The sequence below is a fragment of the Epinephelus fuscoguttatus genome, linkage group LG12 (genome assembly GCF_011397635.1).
Source record: "Epinephelus fuscoguttatus linkage group LG12, E.fuscoguttatus.final_Chr_v1".
NCBI classification, from domain to species: Eukaryota; Metazoa; Chordata; class Actinopteri; order Perciformes; family Serranidae; genus Epinephelus; species Epinephelus fuscoguttatus.
In genome coordinates this window covers 41,941,937-41,966,116 of record NC_064763.1, presented here as the reverse complement: position 1 = coordinate 41,966,116, position 24,180 = coordinate 41,941,937, and the positions used below count along the sequence as shown (strand labels likewise).

The window sequence follows — 24,180 nt, the reverse complement described above, 5'->3', positions numbered from 1 at the left end:
TTACTTTACTGAGTCTATTAATATCCGACCAGCTGGTGAGGAGCCTCACATGGCAGCTGTGACACTGTCAGCTCTCTGCTGTCAACAACACCATTCAGTCTCTACCAGTCCAGGAAATACACCCTAACAAAACACACACATTCCCTCAAAGTTACTGAAATGTTTACAGTCAGCTGTTAGCTGTCTGTTAAAATCACACATCTGGATCATTCTCCTTTAACTGTCAGATATATTTTTGTTTTTATTTGAGTTCGACAGAAAGAGGAAAGAGCTGCTCATCATGGAGAATATACTGCAGTTAGTTTATCTTCAGGAAACATGATGAATTAGAGCTGGAAAAAACCTGACATGCAATTTAACTAAATCATTTTTTTTAAGCGCCAGACAAAGTCAGAGGAATCTGTCTCCTGATCGACTCACAACTTCAAACATTTGTATCACTGCTTTAAGACACCGACAACAGTTAAAGCCCAGATTGTCTCTTTATCAGACACCAGCCGACTGGGAGGAGCACGAGACTGGAAGTTAAGCCCCGTTTCCACCGAGCAGTCCAGTTCAGTACGTTTATTTTCCGTTTCCAGTGTGAAAAGTTGTGGATGGTCTCAACAGCAGCGTTCCTTAGCGTCCCCATGTTTGGTCCCCCCTCTGTTGGGGTACCTAGCACACAGATCTGGCACTAAAAGGTGGAGCTAGAAACCCTGCAGTCTGATTGGTCAGTAGAGGACGCTCACTCTGGTTTTATGTAACCTCTGTTCATACATCAGTAAACTACAACTATAAAATGAAAGAGAAAAAAATAACTTCATTCACTGGGCCGACTGCCGGCAACTTTTAAGGTGGAACGTTAACTTGTAATGTTACTCAATGCATGAGTTGATGACGTGAATCCATCAGCACACCTTAAATTTCACTGTGACAACTTTGACCATCACTTTAGTTTTTATATGACACACACTTTTAGTAATGACTTTAAAAATATAGATTCATTTGGAGCGGATTATGTGAAGGTCATATATTCTAATCCTCACTTCCTGTGGGCTACAGCAACACTAAACCCCTGAGCTTGCCTGAGAAGGACTAAATGCACAAAGCTGCTATTTTGAAATATCCCATGGAGAGAGACTCTCACTGCAGCCTGTTCTATTTTGTTGTGAAAATGTGGGCGTGCAGCCTCGTTCTGTGGATGATAAACCAGGTGCAGACTTCCATCTGTGTCACCGCTGATGAGGAAATACAGCGAGTGCTGGACGGAGCAGTGAGTGACAACAACCCCGCCCACATTTAAGAGGACTGTCTGAACACACCGAGGGTCTAGGTACCATGTCTGAAGGCTTACTGCTGGTTCCAAAGGTGCTGGACTGAAAGGGTTTGGTGGAGGCAGGGCTTCATTGGCAGATATGCATCAGCATTTGTGCTTCCCATCTGATATCGCGTCAGCTAACCTCGGACCAGACCTTGTGCTTTGGTCCTCCTCACTGCGCCTCGTCTACATCACTGAGCTCACTGTGCCCTGGGAGGATGCTGTGCAACAGGCCTACGAATCCCAGAGCCTTAAGTACATCGTCAGGATGCCAGGTGCTGCTGATGAGCCCTCTGCAGGTGTCGTGGGCCTGTCATCACAACACCAGTGAAGGAAGGTACCCACCTGATGGCCCCAGTGAAGCTTTTACCCTCCCTAAATCACACCTCTATATATACATCCAATATATGTATATAAGAATTACGTCTGACTGAAGTGTAAAAATATAAAATATATTTAATATGCTGAGTATGTACAGCATGTAAAAAAATAAAAGCAAATGTGCCTCATGCTCTAATTAAAAATATAAAATTATCTGTATAATGTTACAAAGTACAACATGCTGATTATGATTACATATTATTTTTATTTATTTAGTTACTTATTTTTTTTTTTTTTATTTATATGAAATACTTTGACAATAACATATCTTTGTTTATGCCAATAAATTATTATTATTTTTATCTTAATTATTCATTTACTTTGTTTTTATTTTTATTCATTAATTTATGTTTTTTAATTTATTTCTATGAAATGTTTCAGCAATAACATATCTTTGTGCCAATAAAGCTATTTGAATTTTGGTTAATGAATTTTTTCACGTCATTGCTAATGTCGTAGTGTTAATCATAGACATATATGTCTTTGATGTTAATATTAAACACCTGATTTAAACTCCAGTTATGAGTGAAACGTCACGCCTCGGCCTCGTGCTGGAATTCTGGGAAACATATTTCGTTATGTAATCATAAACTCACCCTGCTTCAATCTGATTGGCTCATTTGTGTGGCTGTTATTTCATCGAACCAATGAAAATCAAGAGCCCGCTACAAGCGGCCTGACACAAGCCAATGGGGATGAACTGACGTCACCTCAGCTATAAGAACGTTGGTGTGACGTATGAGGCCTCCAGTTACAGTCGCCATCTTCTTGTCGTCCATAAACGGGCGAAGAACGACGACGAGGCGACGGCAGAAATAACCCACCGCACCGGCGTTAATCTGAACCGAGTCAGGGCGGAAGAGTTCCCGCATGAGTTGATGGACTGCCTGCTGATCAGTGGTTATGGTATCGATCAGGCTCGTGTAGGTTTCCCCGGGTCGCTCGGCTCAAAGATGGACGACAAAGCGGCGAGGGAAGACGCGTGCCGGGAGTATCAGTCGTCTCTGGAGGACCTGACGTTCAACAGCAAGCCGCACATCAACATGCTGACCATCCTGGCCGAGGAAAACCTCAACTTCGCCAAGGATATCGTGGCAATAATTGAAGCGCAAATCAGCAAGGTTTTTATAAAAATAGAATATTTTCAATTCCAGATGTTTGTGTCGATGTATGTTAGATTTAACAGGCCCGCTACACGCTGTGTTAGCTGCTGGCTAAACATGGCGGCCAGAGCTGTGTTACACCTAGATACGGTACATTCCGTTGTTCTGCTCAATAACAGCAACACCCGAGGGGCTGCCTGTAACTTCACAAATCTGTTACAGAGGGAGAAACTGCGGGTTTATATTAACACGTTTGTGCCCAAAGACTTTATTATTATTATACAGCTCAAAGAAGCTTTAGTAGTTTGACCACACGGAAACACAGCGCGGTGTACAGCTGGTAATAAATATAAACTATAAACTGTTGTAACTGTAAGATACGAACAGTAAAATGTTAAAGTGTGAAGCAACAACAAAAGTTAATTACGGACATATTTAGGGAACTTTGGAATTTCCACAACACATGAAAAATCTCACTTTACTCAAAAGTCAGAGTCAGGATTTTTAAAAATACGGAAACACACTGCAGTTGTGTTAGTTTTATAGATAGATGTGGTCTGCAGGCACATTCTTAGTCCTAAAATATAATGATACAGACAAACAATAGTGTCATGTGCCCACAGACTTTATTACAGTTCAGTTTTTAGAAGCTTTATTGGTGTGACCACACTGAACACAGCACGTCGTACAGGGTGGCGTTAAATATAAACTGTTAACTGTTGTAGCTTCTTTGGTATCAACAGGAAAAGTACAACCTTTAAGATGCTAACAGTAAAATGTCAGGTTAACATTATAGTGTATAACATCAGCTGTGTCAACAATATTATGTAATGCAACTCTTACATACTGTGTTTAGTAGAACACCATAATGTTGTGCTTTGACTGAAGTCTTGATATGTGGTAACTAGCAGACATATATTCAAGTCAGTATTTACATTTTCTTTCTCATGTGTAAAATATTTGTTAAAAGTTAAAGATGCCATGTATCTGAGATACTATATGTGATCTTAAGGCACATGGGGCTGCTGTTTATCCCTAAAATATAATGAAATGTATATAAAAAGAACAATAGTCTCGTATACTCAAAGATTATACTGCATTTAGTTCAAAGTATTAGTTTGATTGTATTGAAACATGGTGCATTGTACAAGGATTATTCCCTGCAGTTTTAAAACAGGCCTGAGCTTGGTAAGATAATACACAGATGAATATCACTCTAAGTTAATTAGTAAAATACTGACAATAAAGCTAAAAAGATAAATATTAGATAAAAGAAGTGGGAGAAAGTAATATTTTTAAAAAGAAAAATCTATAAATACAATGAAATATTTGTTTTAACACGTATTTAGTCTTTGGACACATGAGAATACTGTTTTCCCCCAAATATATATATATATATATATGAATTATTTAGAAAAACAGTGGTCTCATGCACCCAGAGACATAATAGTTCAGTTCTTCGGGCACATGGGAATACTGTTGTCATTCCAAAAATAAAATGACATGTGCACAAAAAGCAGTAGTCTCGTGTGCTCAACGACTGAATATAGTGAAATAAGAAACTTTTCAGTTTGACCAATTTTAAATGTTTCTCCAGATTTGTTCTTCAGCAAGCTCAGACAAAACTTCAACCAAAACTAAATTCAAATTTAAGTTGTGGGCACAAATGGGTTAATATATTAAGTTTGCTCCAAATTCAGATTTTTTTTTTCTCGGCGCACTGATGTGAAATCAGCTGTTCCTGTCAGTTTTTCCTCTGCACAGTAAACGCTTTGCATTCAGAGCTGAAACAATTCATTGATCGTCAGAAGTTTAATTGGCAGTTATCAATCATTTGTCTCATTCAGTTAACTGATTGTCAAATATTCTCTGATTCCAGTGCCTTCAAATGTGAGGATTTCCTGTATAGTAAAGAATTTAACTTCAGGATATCAGTAAGAGCTTGAGAAATTGTGACGGGCGATTTATTTACATTTTTTATAGGCTGCTGAACAATTACCAAGAATAATCGGATTAATTTGAGCTACAGCCATTAATCCTTTTCATAATTAATGAATCTGCTTTTTTTTTACCCCCGATTGATCGTTCATTATAGAATATCAGGACATAATGAAAAATGGCCGTTAAAGTTCAAGGACTTTAAATTTCCAAAATGTAAAGAAACTGAATTTACTGTGATGTCAGACAAAGAGCTCATCGTCACACCTGAGAAGCTGGAACCAGAGAGAACTTTGACCCTCCTGCTCAGATGAACAGAGACCAATTGAGAAATTGTAGATTAACTTTTGGCGATGCAAGATTTTTAGATCCAAATTGATCTCCCGTCAATGCTAGCCGTCAGATGAATGTCGTGAAGTTGGTGTGCTGCTGTCGGGATCGACTGAAGTGAAAATCCACCACAAATGTCTTAATGATGCAGTTTGTGTTTCATAACAGCTTTAAGTTAATAAATTCCCTTTGAGGTCTAAATCCACTGACGAAGGTGACAGATTTTTTGCCATTCTCGCCAAAATGGTGCCATATAGATATATATGTATATTGTTTTGACTAAAAGTAAGTTATGTGTTGACCATGTTTCCAAACAGGCACGACAACATTCTTTACAAGATGATGACATGAAACGGGTAGAAAATAAGACAGACGATATACGTTAAAAAATGTAGAGAATTCAGTGAAAGAGCTGTAAAATAAGCTACAGAATAAAAAAGCCATTTAAACTGCTTTTTCATATTTTAATATTTCATACATTTTTTTGAACCAATTAGACTTCTGTGAGACTTAAAGAAAAGCTGTTGTTTGTCGTCGTGAACAACCAGGAGTGTTCCCAAACACTAGTTTCCATGATGTTAAAACAGAAGTTTAGAGTCAGGCTAGCTGACTGAAGAACACACCCAGAAAACAGTCCAAGTTTAGAACAATGTAAACCATAAGGCGGACATGACATAACATGACTCACTACATTAAAAAGTCAGTATTCTGTAGGAACATGCCTGATTATGACAGCTGTGTTTTCATTGGGTGAACTTAATGGCATAAATGAAAGAAGATCCACGATACTTAAATCACAACACAACACTATTGTGATTTTAAATATGTTGTGATTTATTACCTTTTTTAACTGTAGATTATTTCCCCAAAGGAAAACTGTCAACATATGTTTGATCTAACGGGATTAAGTTTTCAGTCTGTTTATCTCTATTTTTCATCCATGTATCTGCACAGCTGCAAACATTATTCTAGTAGGCTGCCTAAAGTTACATTTGTATTTGTACTGTTGATTTATGTAATGGAAAATGTGATGCATGGCACTGTGTGATGACACACAAAAATATCATGATACTATGCTGTGTTGATTCCCCCCACCCCCCTAAAAAAATAATCTAAAGATGAGTTTAATGGACTAGCATTTCTGGTGCTGGCTAGTGACCGTAGCAACGTTTAATCCACTAGTGGACCAATCGTCAAGTCCTCGTTTACGACAGAATCAACTCACAGTCGTTGAGTCAGTCGAGTCCTTTTTACACAGAGTTAGCGCTACAGAGCCGCTACGAAGTCTGTTTTTACTCAGAACCAATCCATGGCGCTACAGTGTGGGATTATAGACAGTTTATATATCTGCTCATACACATGTCTGAAATCAGCTCAGCTGTTCAGAACAACAAAAGACTTTATTGGAGCTAATTCCACCCTTTGAACTCTGCCACACAAACAGGCCGCCAGTACATATGTTGGTGTTTTTGCCTCTTGTGATGTCATTTTTTTGAGTGTTTTCTAATGCGTCATATCCCTATAATCTGTACAACCTGAGCTAAAGGTCACGTGAGTCAATAGACCATAATAACAGTATTGAAAATGTGTCGTAAATAAAAAACAATACAACAGACATTCCCATCAACCTGCTTCTCTGGCGCCACCACATGTTTTGGAGTGCTTGTAGCATAACATAGTGACGTCGACACGTGCAGACAACACGATGGTGCAAAAGACACAAGTCTTAACTTTGTCTTGTAAAAGCAATGAATGCTCTAGCTCCTATGTATTTTATTTTAAATTGATTTTAAACAGGATCATGAAAACACCATTGATTCATCAGTATGAATGGCTTTAACGCGAGTTGTCCAGTGATACCTGATAATTAGTGACACTTTGACCTGATGGACGAATCGAGCATTGCAGCAGATCAGCAGCAGTGTGTAAAGACGTGTAGAGGTCGTAGTTTTTTAGGATCAGCCATTTTATTTCTGGTGGATTTTGACTTAAGCCTCGATGCTTCACAGCCACGACAGACCTCACCAGTGTTATTGATTGTGTTGTTAATAAATGTTGTCGGGTAGCTGTTGTTGAACACAGGAGACGTGTCCTCTGACCTTCTGTAGAACAGATCCTGAGTCAGCGGTTAGCCTCCTGTGTGCTCTCTGTTTGCACTTTGACACAGCGAAGCTTCTGATCAGATCAGAGGAAAAAATAATGCATTCATTCACTAGTGAATCTTGAATTCCTGAAATGTCACTGAATGGTTAAAATGTTATAATAAAAAATGTGAAATGTGCTTTTTGTCATTTTTTATTTCCCAGTGTAATTTATTGGTCTGGTTTCCATTTACTGACACGGCCGAGGGTGACTCGGCTCGTACAGACACTGCTCACTCAGCTGATGCTGCACAGTTTAGTAACAGCAGACTTCACAGTTTAACGCAGCCAACAGATCAGTCCTGTGTCCTGATGGGTTACTCATGTTTTTTAATAACTGAAGGGAGACAAAACTTTTGAGGGGTAAAACTCAGACAGAGTGAGAGTGAATAAAAGTCAGTGGGTGTGAAGTAAAAGAGTCAAACTGGCCGATGTGTCGTCTGGGTAAAGTACAAAGAGTGGTTGGAAGAAGAAACCCTCTTTGGAGGTAAAAAGGTTCCCGAGGACTGGACTTCCTTTTTTTTGTTTTTTTACCCAGAGTGCATCATGGACATGTTTCCTCCCCCTGACTTCGGGGACGTCTCTGCTGACTGATCATGACTGAAGATTTTTCTGCATATCTTCCTGTTGTTTTTTTTTTGTTTTGTTTTTTGGTTTTTTGGAGCTGTGTTCACAACACGCAGGAGATAATTGTGCTTCCTGAGTGAAGACGAATCTTGGGACTGATTTTCCATCAGACGTGTCACTTTTTCCTCACCTGACACCGACTTTATTTCGCCCACATTTTGCTGTAATTTTTGGGTGGTGAGGGTGGAGGGCGCTCAGCCCTGTTAATCCTGTCAAGTTGTTCTCTGTTCTGAAATGTTGGTTTTTAACCCCTGTTGTTTTCTAAACTTGTCGAGTTCTCTATTGCTCCAGGCCCCATCTGCCGAGAAGCTTCCAGTTTTGTACTTAGTGGATTCCATAGTGAAGAATGTTGGAGGAGAGTACCTTGCAGTGTTTGCTAAAAACCTAATCACTTCATTTATATGTGTCTTTGAAAAGGTACAGTTCTCTTTGCTGCTGTTTGAAACATTTAAGCACTAAATCTGTTAGCACCTCACCTCCCTCCTGTTTGTTGTGTTGCTTGCTTTTTATGTGTGGTCTCCTGCACTCTGCTCCTGTCTACTTAACGCCATAATGTAGTCCTGCTAATAAACGAGGGAGGGGGGGCTCATGCTTTACACATATTTAACTCTTAACACAGTAAATGTAGTGGTGATAGAGCTGAAAGCCTTTGCTGTGATGATGCTGAAGTGCTTTAGGTTTTTCGTTGGACCAAGTCCTGTCCTCTGTTTGTAGGTGGACGAAAACACTAGAAAGAGTCTGTTCAAGCTGCGCTCGACGTGGGACGATGTGTTTCCTCTCAAGAAACTCTACCTGCTGGACGTGCGGGTCAACTCTGTGGACCCGGCCTGGCCCATCAAGCCGCTGCCGCCCACAGTCAACGCCAGCATTCATGTCAACCCCAAGTTTTTAAAGCAGGTGTGTATGTTGCTGCCGACACCTCGTCACTCCACTGGGACTGGGCTCTTCACACCTGCTGGGCACAGTCCAGGGACGCTACAACTCATATTCTAACCGATAGCCGACCCTCGTTAACAGACGTGATTAACCCTCAGTCCTCTGCATAGCGGATGACTTCTCTGCTAGGTTTCATTACACAATCCTTAAAATTCAATTCATTACTCCAAAATAAGGCTTTAATTGGTATTAAAATATCTTAAATCAATCTCCCAAAAAGTCTTTAAATGCTCAGACGTGACAAGTACGATTTCATGAATCTGTTTGTCTAACTGCATCATTTAATCTCAAAATAATCTGTAATACCCAGGGCTGGACATCAGCACCAACCAGCAGCCAGATGATGGTAAAATACAGAAGAGGCTGCAAAATTCACTTCACTTAAAGCAAAAGAAACCAATGGTTATCTATTTAGTGGCTGGTAGATTCTGTACTCCACCAGCCACAGTAGCAGGTGGACGAAAGAGTTGACTTCCAATCCCGGCAATATCTGTTTTTTAAATCATTAATATGATGTTTCACATCAGCGTTGCACAGATCAGACCAACATACATGTACATGTAGCTCATCCAAACAAATGACAGACATTTTTAAGATAAATCAAATGGATATTTTGATGATGACATGTTCATTGTTTTCTGTGTTCCACTCTGGACACTGTTCTTTTTCCGTAGCATTTAGAGTGGATAGGGATGAGTATGATTAAGATTTTATCAGTACTCTTCATCAGTTCTTTTTCACGTCTAAATAAAAGCTTTTAGGTCCTGATCCCACAGGATGCGCTTTAGCAGCAGGAGGCACCTTTTTCTAATTGATTTTTGTGAGAATGAAGCTTGCGAAGCTTTGCTCACAGTTTTTGCGTTGCTACACACCGCGTGTTTCTGCGCTCTGAGCTCCTGCATTTTTGCCGGAGCGCTCCGATGCCCAGTGTTTAAAAAATGCCCTACGTCATCTCCGCCTTTTCCCCATTGTCCAGGTCCGGTGCTGGGCACTAGTCTGGGGCCGTTAGTGGCCGTTTTGGTAAGGAAACGGAACCAGGGCGAGTGAGACAGGATCCGGAATTCGATGGCTGTGCCTTTCTGTAAAAATAAAAGCACCAAGCTAATAAAAATGCAGTGAAACTTTTAATTTAAAGAAGATAATTTACAAGAAAAGCCCCAAGCCATTAAGTTCATTGATTTTCTTACACCCCTCATCACCCCAAATCGATGGTGCGCCAGAATTTAAAGTTTTACTTTGGTGAACACTTTTACTTTGGTGAATTTGGCGAATATCGCATCCGCTCCCTAGATCAGAACCAGAATCCAGACAAAATTCAGAGTGAATAGACACCAGGCTCTTTGCTTGAAGAGCCTGGTGACGCGAGGCTAGCTGGGCACTACTCTTGTGCCTTTTCTGTGCCGGCTTTCAAGAGCATGGCAGCAGGTTGTGCCTGAGGTTGCTAAGCAACCTTAACAACATCTTATAGACTATTTAGGTGAAATCCTGAGTGCAGAGCTGATCTTCTTTCAGGAGCTGTTTATAAGTGTGTAGGCCTGTTGTCTGTGGGACAGATGTGACGCTCTGGGTAGACCTGCACTAACATGATCAACTTTTCCGTGTTTATCAGACTGAAAATTTACAGAAGAAGGGAAAGATATCTGTCAGCTGTGATTGGTTGGTCCTTGTGACATGAACATGTGCTCCAAAAGTTGAACTTATCTCAGGGAGCAGCCGACGCACCCTGAAAAATGGTGTCTTGCGTTCGAGCTCACCTGCCGCGCGTCTACATCGAAAACAATGAATTTGAGGGTGCAGAAAACACAGCATGTGTAGAAAAGAAAAAAGAAAAGCAGCTCATCCTCAGAGGAGGCTGGAGTCAGGAAACAGTCATGTTTTTGCTTTTTTTTTTTAAAAAAAAAAAAGACTGATCAACTGCTCGTTTCAGCACTAAAGACTTACTGGTGTCTCTCATGTAGAGTTAAAGTACAAAGTTAAAATTGAGTAAGCACTGCCTGAAAGAAAAACTAATTACAGCCATGTTTACCTGTTGAATTTAAAATGTAACTGAACAAATAACCTGCAGCACGAGCCGTCTAACTGCAGGCAACTTCAGGCACTCGTGTGGAGCAGGAACAGATGCATATAGATTAAGTTAAAAAGCCTTTATTCAAAAACATGGCTGCTAACATTAGAACACTGACGGGTCTCGACCCTAAGGTCTTCGCCAAGGTGCAAAAGGTAGACAGGAGTCAAGCAAGTTTGGTAGGCGGTGTCACCCAATCCTGATTAATAAGTGAGCACAGGTGGGCGACAGCAATAGATTTTAGCACAGAAAATCTCTAACTAATATAAAAAATACAATACATACATAAAAGGGAGAAGGAAATTAAATTAAGCTCTATCGTACAGAAAAAGGTCTAGTGTTTCTGTGCTGTGATATTCAGGAGTTACTGATCTGTGATCTGGATAAAAACAATATTAATAATAATACGTTAGACGAAGAGTCCGAATAATAACAAGACAACATCAACAATAATAAGAACAGATCGCTCTAACCCTGTTTCTCATTCAAAGGAAGGGTGTGTGATCAGTTTCCTCATTTAAACCAGGATATATTGCATCAAGTTTGAATCATGTACCTCTTTGTTTATCCGTGGGGTCGTCCTCATCCTGCGTCCTAATCATATATTGATGCTCTGAAAGTCTGTCTTTAAGATGTCTTTTGGTGCGTCCTACGTAAAAACAGTTGCATGGGCGTGTTGGACGATATATAACAAAAGTAGTACTGCAGTTAATAAAATCCCTTCTGTAATATGTCCTTCCTGTTTTGAAATCAATGCTGGTCTTTGTTTAGACCACATTTAGTCAGTGTTGACATGTGTTATTGAGACACTTACAGGTCCCTGAGGGTTTCTTTCACCACATGTCCTCTTTAGGTGCTGGTAAATAACTGTGCACACGTTCTTTATGGTTTGAGCTCATTTTGTAAGAAATAACTTGTAATTCATTGAGGACAGTTCTCAAATTGAGGTTTGTTATTTCTGTTTGTGAAAATCGAAACACTAAAATGAGCAGAACATCTCAAAGCCGGAGGAAACGGACTAACTGACAGACTCCCCTTTGTTTCTTCTTCTCTCGTCGTGTCTTTAGTCTGAGGAGCCGTCCTCTCCGGTGCCCGCCCCCGCTCAGCCGCAGCCGCCGCCACCGCCGGCAACATCGGCTTCCCAGCCGGTCCCTGCCATCAGCCAGTCGAGCCTGACCCAGGAGCAGCTGATCCGACAGCAGCTGCTGGCCAAACAGAAGCAGCTCCTGGAGCTTCAGCAGAAGAAGATCGAGCTGGAGCTGGAACAGACAAAAGCACAGCTGGTAGGACGACTGAGGGCTGGTCCCAGATCTGTAGTGTCATTTATTAACTGTGTACGCACAAAACCAGGCCTGAAAGAGGCGCACGCCACTCGCCACGTAAAGATGTGAACTGTAAAAACAGATTTGATGGGAGAAACTTTGACAAATGCGTACCAACATTTTGGAGACAGAAATTTGATGACACGGTTGAAAGCCTGATTGTAGAAATTGACGAATATTTTTTGGCTTTTGTCCACACGTACATTTTTAGTACAGATCCTACACACTGTTTTATAAATGAGACCCCTGATCCAAACCTGTTTTATCCAAATATTTTGAAACTACAATGTTGTTTCTTCAGCAGATTCGGGCTTCCATATTTATGGAGGAGAGAGCTGCCGCAATCAGAAATAAATAAATGACTTGTTATTTAAATGACTGTGCCAGTAACTGTACCAATATAATTTTAGAAATAAATGTAGATATATTAATTAACTGATTAAACGTGACACAAATTGAATTTCTTCTTTTAATTTGCTTCTTTTAGTATATTTCCCTTTAATAAATTTTAATCTTTATTTATTTTATTTTTGCTTTAATTTTTTTATTTAACGTTTTTGTAACTTTTTAAATTCTTTTTTTTACTTTTATTTTTTGTTTAGTTTGTTCACTTAAAAGTTATTTATTTTTACTTTTATTTTTTAAGTTAATTAATTATTTTTACTTAATTATTTACGTTTTAAAGGTAATTTTTTTTAATACATTTATTGTTACTCTTATTTTTAATTTGTTATTTTTAGCATTTATACATTTTTTAATCTAATTATTTTTACTTTTATTAAAATGCATATTTATTTTTGCTTTTTCAAATGTATTTTAAATTATTTTAAGCAGTTATTTGCTGTTTTTCACTCTTTATTTTCCCGAACTTATTTCTTCATCTAGTTGAATTTCTGGTGACATCAGTGACTTCCTGTTTCCTGTTCGTTTCAGTCCATCCATGTTTAGAAATAAATTTTCTCCCTCCACTGAATCAGAACCAACAGTTGTTTCATGTGTCCACAGGCCGGTGGATTTGTGATGCCAACAGCGACTTCAGTCTCAACTCCAGCAACGCAGAGCGCGGCACTGAGCACGGCACCGAAGACCACCAGCCAAACCGTCCCCGTGGTCCGACCGTGGCTACCTCCTCAGACTCAGACAGATGCTAAGTCGACCACCAGAGACCCCCGACTGAACCGCACCGGCCCCCCTGCTGCCTCCCAGGCCAAAGAACAGCCTGCTAGCAAGAAGGATGGCCTCGCCACACCTGAGAAATCCACCCGGCCAGAGAAGGCCAGGACCCCGAGGAAAGACGTGTTAGAGGACAAGGCCAAGTCCAAGTCTCCATCTCCGCTGGCAAAAAGTGTCCAGAGTAAAAACAAACAGGCGGAGGCCGAGATTCTGAAGTCAGCTGACGGCACGAAGAAAGACCCCCGACTGAAGAAACGCACACAGGACAAGAGTGGAGACGCCAGAGACGAGGAGCTGAAGGAGAAGAAAAGATGCACAGAGAAGAAGGAGCGAGAGGGCGCCGCCCGGGGGGTCGACCCTCAGCGGTCCAACAAGGGGAAGCTGGTGAACGGCTCAGTGACCAAACACGACCGCGAAGAGCCCGCGGAGAAGCTCGAGTTCAAGACCGGAGGCAACGCCCGGACGCACGCCAGGAAACGTACCCGCTCCCGCTCCAGGTCTCGCTCCCCCGCCACCTCCCCAAAGAGGAAGGACAGGCGGTCCCCAAAGAGCAGAGCCCGGAGCAGCTCCCTGTCCCCGTCTCCCTCCCACAAAGCCGGCAAACCCAGGAGGGTCCGCGCAGAAGAACCGGAGCACGGCAAGCCCGGCAGAGAGGCCCGCCTCGCGCCCAAAAAGAACCAATCAGAAAACAGGAGGTCAAAGAGGCCGGCTGAGGATCGGCACTCTGAGGCCAGAGACTCTCACTCCCCACGGAGCCACGACGGAGGAGGCAAGGAGGCCAAGGAGGCTCCCCACCGCTGGAGGAGCGGCTGGGAGGAGAACAAACAGTGAGTCCATCACCTCAGATCATATTTAATGTTTAAAACAAACTTCACATGTAATTCACATGAACGTGTCATCAGACTGAACGCTGGCGTCACGTGTTCCTCATCTAACAAGTTTTATCATCGTACGGCTGTTTGTGTTCGCACATTAAGGAACTTTGATCTTTTGTGTTTAATGACAGATTAATCTTTTTTTTGTAGTTATGTTTTTTCAATTGATAATTGCTTTAAAATCGATGGATCATCATCACAGCGATCCTGCAGGTCGTCTCAGTGTTTGTGGATGAAGTTTAAGTTTGTGTGTGTTTCCTTCTCAGTGCGAAGCTGCCGGAGGAACCTCACCTGAAGCCCTCAGGACCTCCCAGACACAAACAGTACGGCGGCCCGCCTCGCCCCACCACCCCCCGAACCCCGAAGCATCGCCTCAGCGTAGACGCCAATCTGCAGATACCTGAAGTCCTCAACTCCGCCTCCAAGAAGGACCTGCTGAGGAGGGTGCGTCACAAACACCACGCTCACTGATTCTTTATAAATACTTTATAAAAGTCACAAAAACAAAAAATTAAAGGCTTCAGAACCTGCAGAAGAATTATTTCCGTCTACTGGTAAAAAAACAAAACAGTCAGGATGGAAACTGAAGGCACGGCGGGGACGGAGCACCTGTCGTCTGTGGTCATTTTGACTTGACCAGCTGATTGAGCACTACAAGCTGATTGGCTGTTGAAACGGTAACGTGCTTTAAAACCAGTTGCAGGCAGTTTAACCAGTTGAGTGTCAGGTGACATCATCAGCCAGCTTGAGTCGAGCTCAGACCGGCCAGTTCACACTGCTGACACTTTTCTCTGCAACGTTCTGAAACGGTTTTGTGTCATAGTGAATCTTTGGTCTGAGCTGGGGCGGTGCAGGTGTCTCTGTCCACTTCTGTGCTCTTTGTGTCCGTGATGGCGAGCATTTGAAAATGCAGAAGTACAGTCTGTAGTCTGAGCAATGATCTAAGATCCAGAGAAAATCCACTGGGTGACACGAACTGTGTCATCCGGCAGATTTTTACTGAGAGACGAGCAGAAACACAAACTAATCATTTGCACACACAGTGTTATGACACAGAGCTGGTTGAAAATCAGCACAGGTTTCATCTATGTAACAGTTGTCATCTTCTCGTCTCTGTGCAGGCCAGTAAGCGTCTGGAGAGCGGCGAGATCACCGAGGAGGACTTCCTGAACATGGCCCACAAGATCAAACACTTCTTTCAGTATCAGGAGGAGAGGCAACGCTCCGACAGCTGGGAAGAGTCCGCTGACTTCCCTGCCAAGAAACTGCCGCTGCTGACTACCCCGGGTGCCCCCTCCCAGCCACGGCCCCATGAAGGCATGGACCCAGCGGAGCTGTCATACTACGAACACAAGTCCAAGCTCAGGAAGACGCAGGTCACCCATCGAAACACCGGGGAGGAGTGGGACGGCGAGGAGAGTCCGGAGGAGAGCGAGGAGACTGGGCAGGGTGAGAAGACGGGCCGCAGCGCCGGACACCCGCCATCACACAAATACAGCCGGGCGCCACGGGACAGACCAGGTAGGCTGAGTGTTGATTGATGTCTTTGGCTGATGTTTAACTGAATATTTTGGGTTTTGGTTTTCAGATGAAACAAGCTGTCAGAATACGTCACTTGGCGCTGTGGCGAATAATTAAAGGCTTACTCATGACTACGCGCCGATGACATCCGTGGCCAGAGGCGGCATGTTTTTGGGTTGTCCGTCACAATGTCCCAAACACCCTCGACGCTGTTCAGTCCTCATGCACGTTATCTCAAGAACACCATGAGGGAATTTCTTCAAGTCTGACAAAAATGTCCACATGAACATGATGAATGATTAGATTTTGTTAATCATAGGTCAAAGGTCACTGTGACCTTGCTTCGGTCTCATTCTTGTAAACACAATATCTACAAAAAAAAAAAAACACTTTGAAGGATTTCTTTCAGATTTGGCACAAACGTCCACATGGACTCAATGATGAACTGACAAGATTTTTAGAAGTTCAAAGGTCACTGAGACTTTGGCGTTTGTCTCATGCTCGTGAACAGGATGTTTTAAGAAGGCCTTGAGCTTGGTTCCCATTGTATTGGAAAGCCTGGAAAAGTCATTGAATTTCACAATTATATTTTCCAGGCCTGGAAAAGTCATGGAGTTAGTGAGAATAATTAAAAGTTACGAGTTTTGTTGTGTGTTATGATATTGTCACAATAATCTTTAATAAATAACCTATAACATAATGACAGATAATTTTCTATCGACGTAACGTAGCTTTAACGTGTCAATACATGATGTTTTGTTTACTGTCGTGTTTGTTGCGTAATTTTCTCCCCTCGTTCAGTCTCTCCCTTCATGTATGCCCACTTGTTGAAGTTATGTTTGAATTGAATTTCAGTTTGAAAAATGCCAGAGAAGTGGGCAAGAAGAAATTATGCACTCCAGAATGAGCTGAACAGATGGTGGTCAGAGGTTACTGTGACCTTTTGTCCGTCTCATGAGCAAGATATTTTAAGAAGGCCTCGAGGGAACTTCCCTAAAATTCTAGTTTTCTTTTTTTTTCTTTCATTTGATAAACAAAATAATTTGGAGAAAATAATCTGCAGATTAATTGATAATAAACATAATTATTAGTCTTACTAGACAAGTAGCATCTTTTTTAATGTGGAGGGGTTGTCTCGTTTCCTAGAATACGTAGACGAAGGGCGCTGTTTTCAGGTTCTTCTTCACTGATCGCTAAACTGTAAAGTCCTGACGTCAGAGCTTCATGACGAAGACGGTTTATTGTTGTGTCACTGACGTGCGCTGGTTAATGACTCTTACAGGTGAGAGGAGGAGTAAAGAGCGTGAGGAGCCCCGCCCACCACTCGGCCCCATGATCGAGGAGTACCACCATGGCAAAGAGTTCCCCACCCTGAAGTCTCTGCCGGGCCTTCGCTTCAGGAGGAGAGCCGACCCCAGAGAGTCCAGTGAGTCCACGGCTCCGAACACGTCCACCATGACATGATGTCTTATCTGCCTGTAAACTGATCTGTGAAGCCAAACGTTATCTGTCGTCTGTCGTCTTTATCCACAGAGAGGTCAGAGGTCAGGTTCTGGAGCTGCGGGGTGTCAGGGTCTCGATCAGGGACACTTCAGCAGGGTTAGAGACTCTTTAAAAAGATCGGTTTACACATCTAATTAGGGAGTTCAGCTCACATGCTCAGCCTCAGTTAATAACCACAGCAGAGTCCAATCAGCTCATCAGGTCAGGAGACGCCGTCCGTAACCAGAGAAGAAGAGTTTACGTTTCGTCCTTTTTAGATCTCTGTCTATACTTTGAATCTTTACTAACTGTAGATGAGATGAGCTGCTGTTATACTGATGAGTCACAGGACGTCCTGTGCGTCTTCATGAGTTTCTGTCCGCTGTTTCCAGGTGAGAGGGAGTGGAACTCTCCGCTGACAGAGCGCCAACGCCTTGACGAACGTGAAGAACAGAAGAGCGGCTACGATGCTCCGCGGAGGTACGGCCAACCTGTCGAATCCAGGCTCCCTGACCCACGGAGGCCAGAGGTGCCCCCGCCCTCCGGCACCGTGGTGCACAGGAACTGTCCGAGTCCAGCTGGTCTGGACCCGCCGGCGCCCAGGTTTGAGCGTGAGCGCCTGTCTCCTCTACACCAGAAAGACTCTGCAGAGGTGAGCCCAGTCCCGCGGTTCGAGAGCCCCAACAGTGAACACTCCGACGATGGGCCACTCAATCTGGATGCCCCCCCGCTTCCCCCTCCACCCAAGTCCATCCTCAAGGCGCCTGTCCGTGGAGGACCGCTGTCTTCTGTCCGACAGCACAGTGACTCCCCAGGACACACACCTCCTCATGATGGAGGACACCCCTCCTCCCGGTACGACGGGCCTGGACACATGGGTCCCTCCAGACCGCACCCTCCAGGGTGGTACGAAAGCGGTGGACCCGGGCGCTTCGATGAGTCGTCCCGATTCGACGGTCCTCACCACCAGGGTCCTGGCAGGTTTGATGGCGGGGGACCGCCTCATCACAATATGCCAGAGAGGTTTGACGGACCCCACATGTCTCACGGTCCAATGAGGGGCGGAGACAACATGGGGCGGTTTGACGGTCCACCTCACCCTCAGGGCCCCGGGAGATTTGATGGTCCCATTGGTCAGCAGCCCCCGGTCAGGTTCGACGGTCCAGGGCCCGGACCGGGTCACTTTGAGGGTCCTATTCAGCGCTTTGACGGCCCGCTGCGCTTTGACAACAACATGGCTCCTGGTCCTGGATCTGGACCAATGAACTTCCAGCAGACGCGACCCATCCGCTTTGACGGCCCTCCAAACCAGATGGGCCCGATGAGGTTCGATGGCCCTGGTCCGCTGCGCTTCGAGGGGCCCGTTCAGCAAGGTCCCAGGTTTGACTTACCCAACGTGCCCCATCAGGGTGGGCCACCGCGGTTCGAGTGTGCCCCCAGCCAGCAGGGCCCCCTGAGGTTTCCTCCTCAACACAACCTGCAGCCCCCCATGGGGCCGATGGCCCCACCCATGTACGAACCTATTGCCCCCCCGCAGAACTTCAACATGGCCCCCCAGCGCTTCCCTGAGCCCATGAACCCTCAGTTCCCGGCGGGGCCAATGGCGTTCCCAGCTCAGCCCAACCTGCAGCCAGGAGGAAGCTTCAACATGCAGGCGGCGCCGCCCTTCAGCCAGCCAGGCCCCGTCCCCTTCTACAACCCCGCTGCCCCCGCCGTCAGCATGCAGCAGCCGGTGAGTCCAACAAAGCCGATTCGTTTTATATCAACACAAAGATTTCTCAGGTTTGGTTTGATGTTTAGTAATGTCACAGAAAAGTCTCGTGGGTTCACTCAGGATCGCTGGTCCTCATGTACCCAGTATAAACCCAGTATAAACCCAGTGTACCCAGTTTTAAAATGTCCCGTTTGTTTGCAGGTAAACATGTTGGCGAACCCCAACCAGCCCTTCCTGCCTCAGAACCCAGTGCCTTTCGGACAGCAGAGTAAGATCTTCCTCCTGATTTTAACTCTCACACATTTTACACAGTTTTTTAACACTAAACTGGAGAAAAATCGAAGTGTTTCTAACTGGTGTGTTTTGTGTTCCTGCAGCTCCGCAGGTTGCCCCTCCAGAGAACCACTTCGGTCAGGTTGACGTCAACGACCTGCTTTCCAAACTTATTTCCACCGGCATCATCAAACCCTCGCAGCCCGACGCCGCACCGACCACCACCACCACGGGTCAGTGGACCGCCGTCATGATTTCTGTGGTCGACTCTCGTTAGTTTGATCCGAGACTTTAACGTGATCAATAATCAGCAGGTTTAAAAATGCTGCTGCTGTTGTATTTACATGATTTCATTTGTTTTCCCAGAATCATCTTCCACAGCCTCAGCAGCTCCGCCTGTGGTGGAGGAGGAGGAAGAGGAGGCGGATGAGGTGGAGGAGGAAGACGACATCCCGGACCTGACCAGCTTCACTGTCGATGACATGAAACAGTGAGTACAGACTGAACGTGACCGTTCAGACCTCAAACACTTTGTCAATAAGTCAAGGAGTCTCCCAAAGACTACAGAAAAGATGTTCACAAATATTACTAACATGTTTTTTGAAATGTCCAAGAACTGTGAGTAAAATGTCCAAAAATAAAACAGAATATTAAAAAAGTATTTGTAAAATATCAGATTTCTTTTCCTGGAAAAATAATTAGTAAAATGTCTGAAAAATATGTATATAGTAACATATCCTTTTTTTTCCTTTTGTAAAAAATATATAAATAGAAGGACCCCAAATTATTGGTAAAATGTCAGAATAATATTGTCAGACTTCCTTTGTAAAAAATAAATAAATAAATAAAAATAAATATGGGTAATATGACGAAATTATTGTTAAAGAAAAGAATTAGTAAAATGTCTGAAAGATTTACTAAAATGTCAGAATGTATTGGTAAAAGTAAAATCTCAGACTTCTTTTGTAAACATTTATATGATATAACCCCAGATTGTTGGTACAATGTCAGATTGTGTTTCTGATAAATATTGGTCAAATGTCCATAAATATCTAAGATCTAAAAAATGTTACTAAAACTATAAGAAAACATAAATTCTATAATATTAGTAAAATGTTTGATATTACTCAGGGAAAAATCTAAGTTAATATTGCTGTGCTTTATTGATTAGTCGATCAGCAGGAAGTTAATCACTAACTGATCTGATCATTTCCAAACATGTAAACTGTTCTCTGGCTCAGCTCCTGCAGTCTCAGGATTTTTCTCAGTTTCATATCATTTAAAATATGAACTTTTTTGGTTGTCATGACAGTTGGTCGCACACATATTTTCTCTCGCTGTGTCTTGAAATATCTCACTGATCAATTGATAATAAAAGTAGTTGCTATTTGCAGCCGTAGTCGTCTGCTCCCGGTGTTTTGGAAAATAAAAACATGCACAGATTTGCACAGGGTCGATATTTGTCAGCATTAGTCTTGAAATAAAGTAAACCAATAGAAAAATGGCGAGCTGCTGTTTGACCGGTCTGACTTGTTCTGTCCCCGTCTGTCTGTCAGGCGTTACGAGAGCGTGGTGACCAAGCTGTACTCAGGGAACCAGTGCTGCTTGTGCAGCATGAGGTTCACCACCGCTCAGACCGACATGTACGCCGACCACCTGGACTGGCACTTCAGACAGAACCACGCCGGCAAGGTCGCCAGCAAGAAGATCACACACCGCCGCTGGTACTACACGCTCACGGTGAGAACGCACGTGTCCTCCATACGGACCTCAAAACAGCTGAAGGTTATCAGAGGTCAGTCCTGATGTTTAAACTTGTGTGTGTGTGTCAGGACTGGATAGAGTTCGAGGAGATCGCCGACCTGGAGGAGCGAGCCAAGAGTCAGTTCTTTGAGAAGGAGAACGAGGAGGAGGTGCAGAAGAGCCAGGCGGCCGCCAAGGAGAAGGAGTTCCAGAGCGTGAAGGCCACCAAGGACCAAGTGGGAGAGGTGAGACACGCTGTGACGAGACGACAGAGCTGAGATCTGCTGTGTAGTCTCATCTTTAATATTACGTCATTTATTACTTTGTGTTAATAATCTGTGAAGTAACTAAAGCTGTCAGATACATGCAGTGCAGGAGGAGAAGTATTAAGTTACATAAAATAGAAATATCAAAGTACAGTTTGTACTTGAGTAAATGTACTTAGTTACTTTCCACCATGTAGTAAACACAACAGAAACAACTAAAAAACATCATCACTGACATTAAGGAATTTTTTTCATCCATTTTGTATTTATATAGTTATTATTTATTTTACTCAACACGTTTGTTTCTTACGAGTCACTGACAATGTGTGTGACAGTGTGAAAGGTCAAAAATGTTTTTCTTCCTGCAGTCGTGTGAAATCTGTCAGGAGCCCTTTGAGACGTACTGGGTGGAGGAGGAGGAGGACTGGTTCCTGAAGAACGCCGTCAGGGTCGACGACAAGGTACAACACAGCGCCAACATCACCACACACTCCAGAAATATGTCTTAGAAATGTCTGAAAATATTCCCCTGAAAAGTATTTGTAAAATGTCGGGGGAAAAAAGGATTAGTGAAGTATCCTAATTTCCCCCCGAGAAATATTACTAATGTCCCAAAATACTCGTAAAATCTAGACGAAACATTTGTAAAAATGTAGGAAAAATATTTGTGAAATGTAGGAAGAAATTTTAATAAAATGCCCACAAAGTATTGTTAAAATATAGGAAAAATACTAGTAAAATATCCAAAACAACATACCAGTAAAATGTCTTAAAAAATATTAGTAAAATGTCTGAAAAAAAAAAAAAAAAAAATTTGTAAAATTTGTACAAAAAGATGTACCAAAAAAACCCAATATGTTAAAAAAAATACAAACTATTAGAAATTGTAGAATTTATGTAAAATAGTAGTAAAATGGAGAAAATATTAATAAAATGAGGGAAAAATATAATTAAAATGTCCAAAAAAAATTTAAATTTTTTTTTTTTAAAAAACATTGATGTAGAAAAAATGGAAATGTCCAAAAAATGAGTAACAAATATCTGTAAAATATTAATGCTCATCAGTCCTCCTGACACTGAACATCAGCTCATTTCTTCTCTCTGAACTTTGATATTTGTTTGAGCTAAAATCAGAACCAATCAGTGGACTGATCAGGAGATTGACGGATAAATTAATAATTTGACACATGTGACACTGAACTGAGTGTCCTGGTTTTATCCAGCTATTTAACTTTAAACCAGCGGTGGACTGAGGGGTTAGCAACAGTCAGCTAATGTTAGCATGCTAACATGCTAAGCTAAGATGAAAGTGAAGAATGTGAGTTTATTTTATCTGATTTTAAAAACCTGTTTGCTGTGTTTGACGTGTTGATGACAGCGATCAGTATCCAAGGATCAATACCTGCAGTGACTGTTTGTTTGTTTGTGTTTACAGAACTTCCACCCCGCCTGTTTTGAAGATTATAAAAATGTAAGTATCTGAAGAATAAATCAAAATCGTAACGCTGAAGGTTTCAGACGTCTGACTTACTGCCGTTTGTCTCCTCAGTCGTCGTACCTCGACGTCACGCCGTCGCCCAACAAGCTGCTCACTGATCATCCGCTGAGCGCTTTCATAAAGAGCGAAGAAGAGGAGGAGGGCACTTCCTGTGAAGTTGCTGCTGCTGCCGCCACCGCCGCCTCAGTCTCAGTCAAACAGGAAGTGAAGTCTGAGGCGAGCGAGCTTCCCGATGTGAAAAAAGAGGAGGAGGAGGAGGTTTTAAGAGACGAAGTGCAATGTGAGGAGAGCAAACAGTGACCCGCTGGCGCTCTCGGCGTCGACGACCTTTTCTCTGTTTTTCAGAGAGAAAGGTGTTTTTAGCGTGCGGGGGCGGGGCCCTCCGCACCGACACTAAAGCTCAATACATTTTTGTATTTGGATCCTGCGCGGCCATTTGAGGTCTGCTGTCTGTCTGTGAAGGACACGTGGAGACATGTTTGCTTTGTGGGCTCAGAGATGTAAATGATTTAATTTATGAATTAAAGTATTTTTTGTATCTCTGGTGTAACAGTGATTGAATCTGACGGCTGCTGCTCGCTGCCCGTCACCCTCTGTACATAGTTTATTGATTAATTGGTTGATTGGTTTGATGACGACTTGACGACAGGTGTTGAGTTGTTTGCTGCTGCGTTAAAGGTAAGCATCATCTGATTGGACGGCTGAAGACTGGACCCGGCTCTTCAGGACGCGTCTCTCCGCAGGATCAGTCGTCCTTTTCCTTTTGTTTTTCTTTGGTCTTCAATAAAAGAGTCTGAAACTTGTTTGTGTTCGTGTGAACGCTGATTGATCTCTGACGCTCGCCGTTTTATTGTCACTTAGGTTTCCAAACTAACAATAAAGGTTCAGTGGATTTAAAGTTTCTCTTCTGCTGTTTTTATTTCTGGTTTTTATCTGAGTCGCTGACGGGGTCAAAGCCGGGACGAGAAGTTAAGGGAAAATTTTATGTCTCGGCTTCTTTCTGAATTCAAACCACTCACAGTGAGAACAGAAAAGGAACTGATTCGTGTTTTTTATTTTCAGTTTCCCTCATGTTTTATTTTTAAATTATTTCTTTTACAACTTTGTTATTTTTTGTTTCTTTTTCCCTTTCTTACTTTTTAAAATCTTTCTTGTACTTTTTCTTTCATTATATTTTTCATTTACTTTTTCCTTTTGTTCTTTCTTTTCTGTCTTTTCTTTCCATCTCTTTCTTCCACCGCCCTCTCTATTTATTCTTGTTCTTTTCTTTTTCCCGGTCTTATGATTTTCTATTTTCTTCCATCCTCCCTTTCTGTTAATTTTTCTCTTTCTGTTACTGTTTTTTTCTTGCTTTTTAAATTTCTTCCACCATCTTCCCTCCATTATTGTTTTATTCTGTTTTATCTTTTTACATTCACCATCCTCCCTTTTTATTAAACTTTCTTTCTGCCCTACTTTTCATTTTCCTTTTTCTATCTTTCCCTTCTCCCAT

General features: G+C 42.6%; 1 protein-coding gene across 2 annotated transcripts; it reads left to right on the top strand.

Annotated features, from left to right (window-relative positions):
• The first annotated feature begins 2,418 nt into the window (after positions 1–2,418).
• pcf11 (PCF11 cleavage and polyadenylation factor subunit) lies at positions 2,419–23,491 on the top strand. Of its 2 annotated transcripts, XM_049591109.1 has the most exons (18): positions 2,419–2,802; positions 8,112–8,237; positions 8,535–8,717; positions 11,889–12,104; positions 13,149–14,143; positions 14,458–14,635; positions 15,313–15,712; positions 16,995–17,138; positions 17,246–17,311; positions 17,587–18,926; positions 19,110–19,176; positions 19,286–19,414; positions 19,548–19,671; positions 20,738–20,921; positions 21,014–21,169; positions 21,559–21,651; positions 22,626–22,661; positions 22,740–23,491. In XM_049591109.1, the coding sequence occupies exons 1-18, from the start codon at positions 2,560–2,562 to the stop codon at positions 22,986–22,988; spliced, it is 4,929 nt and encodes a 1,642-aa protein (XP_049447066.1). In that variant the 5' UTR covers positions 2,419–2,559; the 3' UTR covers positions 22,989–23,491. The 2 variants fall into 2 exon arrangements, with proteins under 2 accessions (XP_049447066.1, XP_049447067.1); XM_049591110.1 differs by lacking the exon at positions 17,246–17,311.
• Positions 23,492–24,180: the final 689 nt, after the last annotated feature.

Excerpts from the sequence above, each read along its gene's own strand:
- pcf11 (XM_049591109.1), top strand. The coding sequence starts at position 2,560 with ATGGACTGCCTGCTGATCAGTGGTTATGGTATCGATCAGGCTCGTGTA. Across the intron at positions 14,144-14,457 it reads GGCTGGGAGGAGAACAAACA|TGCGAAGCTGCCGGAGGAAC; the intron begins GTGAGTCCATCA and ends TTTCCTTCTCAG. Across the intron at positions 15,713-16,994 it reads GGCGCCACGGGACAGACCAG|GTGAGAGGAGGAGTAAAGAG; the intron begins GTAGGCTGAGTG and ends TGACTCTTACAG.